This window comes from Mustela nigripes, unplaced genomic scaffold (genome assembly GCF_022355385.1).
Source record: "Mustela nigripes isolate SB6536 unplaced genomic scaffold, MUSNIG.SB6536 HiC_scaffold_796, whole genome shotgun sequence".
NCBI lineage: Eukaryota > Metazoa > Chordata > Mammalia > Carnivora > Mustelidae > Mustela > Mustela nigripes.
Genome location: NW_026740203.1, coordinates 1 through 10,626, shown reverse-complemented (window position 1 = coordinate 10,626; position 10,626 = coordinate 1). Strand labels below are relative to the sequence as shown.

Here is a 10,626-nt window from a genome sequence, read left to right as displayed (position 1 = left end):
GAAGAGGTGGAATTTGAACATAGACAATATGGCTTGAGAGCTTGTGCTCGTAACCATTAACACCCATACTCTTTCTCATATCCAACCAATATTTCTCTTATGGCCGAGAGGGAAAAAGTGAATCCAGATTCCGTTATACGAGATTCCAAAAATCTTTAATTGTCTGTATTGTTCCACCTTCTGGAGGAGAATAAGCAAAAACTAAGAAACCTAGGCTCTTGGTTCCTGTCTGTTCCCAGGAATGAGTGTGTTCACAGTTATTTTCAACTTCCATATTATAATGATAGATGTAATGATAGATGAGTTGCTGAATGTGTGGATAAGGAAGAAAACCTGACATTTATCCTGGGCCTTCTATGTGTGAGTTTCTGTTAGGCTTCTGCATGTGTTACCTTACTGAGCGCCCTCGGCAAATCTGGGAGAGATTGGTACCCGTTACACAGATGAGAAACTGAGGTTCTTACAGCTTTCCCAGTTACTGTGTTCTAAAGAATACTGAGGTCGAATGTCCCCCAAGCTGCTCGACTAGAAAGGCAGGGGATGGGGGAGGAGGAAGTAGATTTTGTGATCAGAAATGTTTGGGAAATGCTGCTTGTTATATCTTAATATCTTTCTCTACCACCCGTCCCCACCCCTACCAAAAGTCACGGTATAGTAAACTGCTTTGAGAAGTCCTTCAGCAAAAAACCTATTTAAATGTTTAACCCAGTAATTTTTAGACACATTTGATCACAAAACCCCCCTGTATGGTGGCACATAGGTCAACGCTTGGCTGGATGATTTTGTTCAGATCATGGTTCTGGGAGTTACCGTCTTAGAGTGCAAACTGGTCACGGTCTCGTAGCTAGTAATGCTAGAGTAGGGAAAGAAACCCACATCTGCAGGTCCCCATACCCCAAACTTTCACTCCTGCCCACCTGCCTCAGAAATGCACCCCTTTCCCCCTGACCACTGTATTTCAGACGTTGCTGTGATCCAAGTGGAAAGCTCCCATTTCCTGTTTTCCTCACCTGTTGTACATGGTGCTTGGGACCTTTTTGGTTTGGCTCCTTGGCAAGCCTGGCTCTGTAAGGAAAGATGTGTTACTCAGACATAAACAAATCCTATAAAAAGGACCATTAGCCTGCTAACTTTCCTCCTGGAAATAATTTAGATCCATTAAGATTTCTACTAATTCCAGAAAGTATGAACAGGAAGTGGGCACTTTTATGTGCCTTTCACAGAGGGATAAGGATGTGGTAACTTGGCTTCATTAGCGTGTGTGCACATTGTTTCCCATCACTGACAAGGAGTTCCTCTCAAACCATGGAAAACTTTAGCCTTTGTGTCCACATCTGTCGTGCACATCCCGTGTGGTAGCTGCTTGCCACCACTGGCTGTATTTAAATGAACTAAAATTAAATAAAATTTGAAAGTCAGTTCCTCAGTCACAGAAGCCAAATATTTAGTGCCCAATAGCAAGAAGTAAAAGAAGAAATATAATAAAGTACTCAATAGCCACACAGGCTAGTAGCTACCATGTTGGATGGCACAAGTAGAGAACACTTCCATCGTCAACGAAAGTTCTACCAGACAGCACTGGAGACATTAACACAAACAGCCAACACAGGAGGTTGTCTGCCTTGTCATTCGACACATTTCTCCCTGCCCAGGCCTTGAGCTGAGGTAACCACATTGCTTGCCAAATCCACTTTAAAACAAACTTATAATTACTGTATGCCCTCTGTAATCCTCATTACTTTCAAATAATTTAGGTGCATCCTAGAACAGTTTTCACAGGAAGTACTGTATCAGGGTTCCAGACCATCCCGTCAGTAGTTATTCCCCTGCCCGGTTAGGGGGAACGTCAGGACTGTATGTTTAGGAGTATCTACTCTAACGAGGAAATCCCCCTCTTCCTACATCAAGTCTTCTAGTTTAAGGATCCCTGATAATTTAGAATCTCGGTTTCATTAGACATCCTGATGATTACCAGATGTCTTACCCAAGAGGACGTCTCTTACCTCTCTTTCCTAGACAGTCATCAAGATGGAACTTGGAATGTGAGGGAACTCGAAGGATTGATTGTGCAACAAGGCCGCTGAGCATCCTGCTGTTGGTCCGGTCCGCTCTGTGTGTGTGTAGTGGAAAGCTCAGACCTTACTGTGCATACATATCTGTGTATGTGTTTGTCTAGTTTACCTCTCACTTCCTCTGTTTTCATTATTGTCCCATAGATACGAAATGTGGAAACAAATCAGTGTCTAGATAACATGGCCAGAAAAGAGAATGAAAAAGTTGGAATTTTTAATTGTCATGGTATGGGAGGTAACCAGGTGAGTATTTTAGTAAAGCTTGAAAAGGAATAATTTTTGGATTTGTTTTAATCTTATGCCCCTTTTATCTCATTACATCATTCAGGAAATATTTTCCTACCTATGAAGAGACAATAATAAAGACTTTTTAGAAGAAGGGAGCTTTTAATCTAATGATTATTTTTAAATGAAACATTTGTAAAAGGCTCCTTTGTGAGAACTGTATTTACATTGCTGTGCATGAGATTTACTTTGCCCTTTTTAGTCAAACAGATGACAGCTCTTGACAATACACTCAGTGTATACAGAGAGCTCAAGGTCATTTTTTCTTTCCTCTGTGCAAAATTATCAGTAGCTTTTCTGAGTCATTCTCCTAATACTACATTACTCAAGTTCAAAAAAATCTTGAAATATTTTTTTTCTTCCAGATTACTGGCTGCTTTCTTTCAGTGTTAAAGCTTATATGTGTGCATCTTTTTCAGGTTTTCTCTTATACTGCCAACAAAGAAATTAGAACAGATGACCTTTGCTTGGATGTCTCTAAACTTAATGGCCCAGTCACAATGCTCAAATGCCACCACCTAAAAGGCAACCAACTTTGGGAATATGATCCAGTGGTAAGTTAGTCAGTTGCATATAGGAGTGAAATTAAGTGTGTTTTGTAGCTAAAAGAAGGAATTCTTTATAGTGAAAAGAATTAATTCTTAGAGTTTGAATATGTATCAGATTGTTCTTACACTCTAAAAATGGACAGATGGTGGCACGTCTGGGTGTCTCAGTGGGTTAAGCATCTGCCTTTGGCTCAGGTCATGATCCCAGGGTCCTGGGATTGAGCCCTGCATCGGGCTCTCTGCTCAGCGGGGAGCCTGCTTCTTCCTCTCCTTCTGCCTGCCTCTCTGCCTACTTGTGATCTCTCTCTGTCAAATAAATAAAATCTTAAAAAAATAAATTTTAAAAAAAGTGGACAGATGGGAAAAACAACTCAAGTAAAAGAGACAGGTTTTATAATCTCCCCGGTGATTGGCCTTGCCTCCAGTTCTGGTCCTTGTTGCCATTATAGCCACTCTTTCTTCTGTCTGTCCTCAAGCTCTGTTGTCTTGCATGGGAGAAATGGAGCCAGGAGGAGCCTGTTTAAATTACTGAATTAAACACTTAAGTATGAGGTGAGCTTTAAATAATGAAATTCTCTGGCTCATGATTGTTCTGTGACATATAACAAAACTTTTTATCTTTGCTTTCCTCTGGAACCTCTCCCACTTGCCACACACTGTATGTTGTACTCACACGGAGGTGCATGAAGAATCCATCAAAGCATGCCCAGTGAGTCTCTCTCCTGTGCCTTGTACCTGGCTAACCTCCCAACTTGTGCTTTTGCTTTATAGTTCTGGAACCAGTTCCAGAATCTTCAGTAGGTCTTACTCTGGTTTTTTTTCCTCTGCACCTGCAGTTGTCTCTCTCATGTTAGGAAAGACTTCTCCTCCTGCTTGACTTTCTATAATCCATCCTGTGTTATATCACAGTGAGTGGCTGACATTCATGCCTCTGGTTCTCCAGCCTTAGCTCCTGCCTCAGCCTGACACTACCAAAACAGATCCTGGATGCAAAGCCATGACCATTTCTGTCTCTTTTCCCCTAACTTCTCTGTTAGCATTTACTGTTGGGGAACAGATGAGATTTTAACTTTTATCCATTGGCTTTAGATGCACTACTGCTTAGTGTCTTCTCTTAGCTTTCTCTCTCTCCATCTGCTTGGATTACTCCATTGCTGCTTTCTTCCCCTTCCATGGAGATTGTGCCATATGACCATGTCATATGCAAACCCTGGGCTGCTTCAGTCATCAGCCCTACTGTTCCTAGAACATGCCCTGTACCCTCGTACCTGCACTGAAGATCATATAGTTAACCTCTGCTTCTGACAAATCCTACTCCATCTTGAGGGTCCAGCTCTGACATCGCTTCCCTGAAGCCCAGCTAGAAATCAGCTCCCTCTCTTTTAGTTCCAATCCTCCCTGACCTGTCGTGCTCAACTGCTTTGTACTTGTTTCTGTTCCAGTCTTCTCTCCACTGTTAACTCCTAGAGGGCAGAGACTGTGCTTTATAAATCCCGGGTGTCAAACTATGGTAAAAGTAACTCTAAATATAAGAGTTCAGTTAATAGCACTGTTAGAAATGGCCTGAACCGGCTGTTCTGGGGTTGGTCATGGGCATGGGCTGCCGCCGCTCTGGGCACAGCTGCTCCAGCACTACAGGCCGTGCAGCCTCTCGGCCCTCAGATGCTTCGTGCCAGGGGCACCCCACAGTGACTCAACTGACTGAAGCACCTGGCGCCCTTCCTGCTAAGTGTCCAGGTTGTGAGCTCAGGCTTGTGAGACCGAGCCCTGAGGCTGGCTCCATGCTAAGCAGGAGTCTGCTTGATATTCTATCCCTCTGCCCCTCCTTCCCAGCTCATGTTCTCTCTAAAATAATCTTTGAAAAAAAATCAATAAATCTCCCATTCAGTGAAAAATGACAGTCTGTTAGGAAACACAAAACCTGTTTATAGTAGCATGAACAAATATAGGCTTACTCTTCTTAATGAGTGGAAGTAAGTGGCTTCTGGGGTAGAGATTCAGTGGCACAGTGGTGTGAGGGATAATTTTGCTGCATATTCCTAGCCTTTTTTGTGGCCACAGATGGCTCTTGTAGCTCTTACCCTCATATCCCAACTCGAGGGAAGAGAAAGAGAAGAGGGGACATCGCCCTACCCCATGTTTTGTTCTTTATCAGGAAAGCCAGAGCTTCTCCTGGACCTCCCCTGCAGAGTCTGCTGTCTTATGGGCCAGAACTTTATCTCATCCTGACACCCCCTCCACCAGCTGAAAGGGAGGCTGGTTAAACAGGCATTGGGGTTCCGGTGTCGCTGGTGTGAGGGAGACAGAAGTGGGAATGGCTGCCTGTAGCCTGTGTATGATCTACGCAGTCCACCACACCTGGTATTCCAGAAGTAGATATGTGGTTAGAAATTTAAGGAGCTTAAAGTGGGTTTAGGGGATTTAGAAAGCAGCAGTTATGAGTGTAAAATTTTAAACCGTCTGGAGCTCTTTGCACAGAGTCTTGTCTGAGATAAAATTTTAGTTTGCAGGCTGGGTTCTACCAGAAGCAGACTCAGATAAAGTTTAGTGTTCACAGTGTTTAGTAGGCAGCAGCCTTTGGATCAGCACCTGTAAATAGGAGAGGGATAAGGCCCGAGTTGGGCAGAGGGAGGAGTCACATCGCGCTGCGGCTGCCCACACTCCGCCAGCTGCACAGGGAGCTCTGGGACAGCCTGTCAGTGTTGTCCTGCCTCCATCGGTCAGAAACACAGCAAGCTAGAGAAATAAAAAAAATAAATTACTGACATATTTTAAGTTTTATTTATTTAAGTAATCTCTGTACCCAACATGGGGCTCAAACTCAAGAACCCAAGATCAAGAGTCCCACATGCTCCCTGGAACCAGCCGGGTTCCAGGGAGCCATGATGTCTTAGCTTCCAAAGGAACCCTAGAATAAAACCCAGGGCCTTGTTTTATGGGTGTAGAGACACTGCAGCCCAGAATGGAACTTACCCTTTGTTACATAAAGATTATTTAAAGATTATTGGTCACAGAGCAGATAAAATGATGTAACAGTATCTCAAGCCTGGAATTCTAGACCCAAGGGTCTTTGCACAGTCCCATACTATCTTCATCTTACTTATATTCTATATTACATTTGGTTCATGACACCAGGTTCTCGTGCTTTGATGATCGTAACTGTCCTTATTGTCAAAATTGCAGATTTTGATCCAATTATATCTAGAGATAAAGGGCAAGAGCCAGCAAATTATCTTTTCTAGGTTACAAGTAGACTTCAGGCAGTTAAAATGACAGCTCTTATCCTCTCCTTCAAAGGTTACAGCTGTCAACTGTTTATCCTTCATCAAGCTTTTTCTCTCTGGAGACTAGTCAGTGCCAACTGGGTCCTCTTCTGAGTACAGTGACAATAGTCCCCATGAAAAGGACATGTTCCAGATAAAAGAATTACATTAAAATAGAGGGATGAGTATCAGTCAAATAAATTTGTGTTAGTAAACATTTTTTACATTTCCTTATAGTTGTATGTTTACAGGATAATGCTTAATTCACATTCCTACGCTGCTTCTTTGAGTAACAAATGAACTGACCTACACTAATCACTCCTAACCCTCCTCTGTCCTGACGTTTTGAAATATTCAAAATCAACATGACAGCATCAGATCCGTAGCACAGACAAGAACATAGAAAATTATATAGCTGCATCTCTCAGCCATTTATTAAGGGCTGCTTCATCAGTCTTACAATCTCTTAAGATTTTGAGTATTCTAAAGGACCTGAGTTGCTAAGAACTTGAGGTTTGGAATCACAGAATTAATTTGAACAGCCTTATCACAGGGAAGTGAAGTGATTTTGAAATAGCTTTTTGAAAATAGGTTGAGGATCCTAAATTAGGAACCACTAATCTGATTTTTTTTTCCCCCCGGAAGCTGAAGCACAAAAGTGAAATTTCTCCCAGTGCTTTAGAGCTTGTGCAGAATTGGGACTTAGCATTTTGGTTATCTTACTTCAAGTTCAGCATAACCCCCTATACCCCAGTGCCTTTCTCCCTCCCACATAGCTCTTACGGTGGTCTTTATGTAGACGCTTTTCTGCAGAGCAGTTTAAGTCTTACCAAAAATGATGGTTGAGATGTGTGAATTTTATTTTTCACTTTCATGTTAAGATTTCTTTTCTGTCACTTTCAGAAATTAACCCTGCAGCATGTGAACAGTAATCAGTGCCTGGATAAAGCCACAGAAGAGGATAGCCAGGTGCCCAGCATAAGAGACTGCAATGGAAGCCGGTCCCAGCAGTGGCTTCTTCGAAATGTCACCCTTCCAGAAATATTCTGAGACCAAATTTACAAAAAAAAGAAAAAAAGAAAAAAAAAAGAAAGAAAAGAAAAGAAAAAAGAAAAAAAATAAGAATTGACTGGGCTACCTCAGCATACATTTCTGCCACATTCTTAAGTAGCAAAAAAGGAAAAGTGCTTTCCTCCTCCGGGGATGTAAGGTTTATCAGCCATTAAAACTTAGACTCCTCTCGCTTTTCACTAGCTGTGAACCAGCCTTCTTGTCCAAAGGACGTGAAACTACATAGTAGCGAGACTGTGCACACTGATGTTTACAAGATTGAAAGAGTCATAAGAGTCATCAAGAATCACGGTAAAGAATATTCAGACAATGATGCAATCAACACAATGTGCTTTCCAGAGCTGCCCCTCGTACGGTTTGCTTGCACGTCAGTAACTGCTGCTGAACGTGTGATCTTAATGAAGAGATTTCCAAGATTTTTTTTCTGATTAGAACTGGTAACCAGTATATTAAATATTGATATAAAAATAAGTGAAAAAGAACTGGAACCAGTTTCAGAATCATGAAAACAACATTTTTACGATTTAAGAAGAATATATTAAACAGGGTTTAAAGGAAATTAAAACAGAACTATGAGAAGTACAATTTGTTATAGTATAGTATCAAATTTCTATATAGATTTTATACCTCAGTGGGGAAAAATAACTGATTCCAATGACATTCATTTTCATCTGTGATAGTCATGGATGCTTTTTTTTTTCCTTGGGGTGCTGAAATTGAGCTGAAAAAAAAAAAGGCTCTTTGAACATAGTTTTAATTGCTTTCTTCAATTTTTTATTTGGTTTATGGGCTGTTGGAATTGTAATTTTTAATTCCCTTCAAAGAATGAAGATTTAACATAATGTCTGGTCTCACTGAACACGTTAGATCTCTCAGTTGCTCTTGGGTCAACTGGCTTGTAGACTTTCACATACAAATTTCTTATTAGATCTTGAACTTCTTAACTTGATTCAGCTGATTATGCTTAATACCCAAGATTCATACTACTGTACTACAGATTTATTTTCACAGCAATAAATCTTCAGTTCTTTATGATTCCACTCAACAAAAGGCCTGCAGAAGTGATTATTTGGATATTTAGAGAGGATACAATGGATGTTTTTTTGGAAAACTTTTTTCACTCCATACTCAGATGTGCTTTATTGTCAAGTGCATATTTAGATTAGGTTCTTGAATTGTAATGGTGATCTGCTGCCCTTTTTTTTTTTTTTTTTTAATAAAATTTGACTGAAAATGTTTGACCTTGTTTTAATGAGTTAACCGAAGAACTGCAGCTACTGCTCCACATTAGTCCTGCATTTCTTCCGTTTAGGTTAAATTCATTTTATTTTTTTCTGATTTTTAATACCACAAAATAACTTCAGAATCAATTAAAAGTTGAGTTAATTTCATAAAAGATCTCATTGTGACATTTTTTTCTGATATGTAAAGCAGTTCATTGGCAAAAGTGTATTTCCTTATTTGTAAGGTTATATTTAGTGACATTCTTTTCTTTGATTATCAAGGACTCTCACTGCAGGCAGTGCTATTTGTTGTGCCTAAGAATTATGTTTCTGAAAGTTCTGTCACTAATACTACTTGTGAAGTTGAGTGCACGGAAAGTTTCTCATCTCCTATTCAAGTTAATCAGTATCAAGAATATGAAGCACATGTGGAGGCTTTAGGGTGAGACTGTAGTACAGAATGCAGAAATTTTGTCCCCAGGAAATTTGCAGTGAAGTAGGTGCTGGATTGGTTCCCCCTCCCCCCGCCCGCCCCACTCCATGAGCTCTGTTAATTCTGTCTTCATTAGGCCTCTATGTTTGAATAAACCAGATGTCTAATAAATTATTTTCATGCTCAGAATTTCAGGTTTTTATACTCTAGTATAGCTTGGTCTTATTTCTTACTGTAAGAAAGCTTAATAGCAATGTGATTTAAGGTTCTGTTTTGTTTTTTAAGAGGGGGATGTGAGTGATTTAATTCATGGGTACTTTTAGAACCTGATGATATTCCCATTGCCTTTATTTTTCTAATTAAAGAATTCCTACATACTTTGAAAAATATAAAATATTCCTCAATAGTTGTGCCTTACATTGATTTATTTGAAGTTAAAATGGATCCCTAGTCATTATATCTATTTGTAGGTCAGGCTGTATGCTAACCACTATTAATAAGTCAAACTGGGAAGAAAAAAAATGAATCAGAAAGAAAGCCAAAGATGAAAAGGGGATTATTATTGGATCACTGAAGAATTCATAAATGTGACAAGGATAATCTGAATCTCTCAAATGTATTCACCTTATTCTAATCCCAATCCATTTTAACGTCTTTCTGTTCTAATTGGCAGTCTCAAAAAATAGTAAAGTGAAGAGCAGCATGTAGGCCATGTCCTGATTTCCCTAGTCTACATTTAGCTGGAAAAGAGAAGTTCTGTAGGTCTGGTGCTCTCCCCATCTTCCAAGAAATACACCAAAAGCAGACTGAACTCCAGAATTACATGTTTTTTAAAGAAGAAAGTAAATCAGAAGGTAGTGTTTCTGAGGCAGCAACTGTGAGCAGAGGTATACAAAGACAACCATTTTTTATTCTGGAAAATTAGATGTGTTCTCAATTACATAACACTTTTCCCATTCTCTGACTTCCTGAAGTTTAACAAGAATTTGCTTGATCTACTAGAACTAATAGTTTTGCAGGAAATGTGGCAAAACTCAGTCATATTGTCTATATACTAGCAACAAATTAAATTTTAAATTCTTACCATCTGTAATCATATCAAACAAGTCAAATACCTAGAATGTTAACAAGAAATATGTAAGACTTCTACCCTACAAAACTACAAAACGTTGCTGAAACTACAGAACGCTGCAATAAATATATTCATGAATTGAAAGGCTGCATACTGTCAAGATCTGTTTCCCACAAATTGATTTCTCGAAGCCAGATTCCAATGAAATAAAAATCCCGTGAGGCTTTCTTATAAAAATTTGCAGATATATATGGAAATCCAACAGATCCAGGACAGCCAAGATAACCTTGAAGAAGGGGGATGGGGGAATGGGGTTGGAAGAAAACACTACTCGATTTCATGAATTGCTTAAAATTACTAATTAAGAGTGTGATATTAGAGTTAGGACAAACAGATCAGTGCATTAAGAACAGAGTCCAGAAGCAGACCCATAATACATATGGTCATTGGCTTTTCAACAACTACACAAGTAACTCCATAGGGAAAGTCTCTGAACATTGATGCTTTCACACAGTGCACAAGGTGTTCATCATGATCACAGGACCCAAATATGAAGGGCGAAGCAAATCATGGAGAAGAAAACAGACTATCTTCATGACTCTTGGGATACTAAAAGATATCTTAGGACATAAACTTCATAAAAGGAAAAAAAAAAAAAA

At 39.8% G+C, this 10,626-nt stretch overlaps 1 protein-coding gene across 1 annotated transcript; it reads left to right on the top strand.

The window, feature by feature from the left end:
• Positions 1-2,202: 2,202 nt before the first annotated feature.
• On the top strand, positions 2,203-9,084 carry LOC132008729 (polypeptide N-acetylgalactosaminyltransferase 1-like). The gene is made up of 3 exons (XM_059387304.1): positions 2,203-2,315; positions 2,777-2,911; positions 7,072-9,084. Exons 1-3 carry the CDS (start codon positions 2,253-2,255, stop codon positions 7,216-7,218), a joined length of 345 nt encoding a protein of 114 aa, XP_059243287.1. The 5' UTR covers positions 2,203-2,252; the 3' UTR covers positions 7,219-9,084.
• Positions 9,085-10,626: the final 1,542 nt, after the last annotated feature.

What these genes read in the sequence shown, in the direction of transcription:
- LOC132008729 (XM_059387304.1), top strand. Translation starts at nt 2,253, where the DNA reads ATGGCCAGAAAAGAGAATGAAAAAGTTGGAATTTTTAATTGTCATGGT. An exon ending in ATGGTATGGGAGGTAACCAG is followed by an intron (nt 2,316 to 2,776) that starts GTGAGTATTTTA and finishes CATCTTTTTCAG; the next exon opens with GTTTTCTCTTATACTGCCAA. An exon ending in TTTGGGAATATGATCCAGTG is followed by an intron (nt 2,912 to 7,071) that starts GTAAGTTAGTCA and finishes TGTCACTTTCAG; the next exon opens with AAATTAACCCTGCAGCATGT.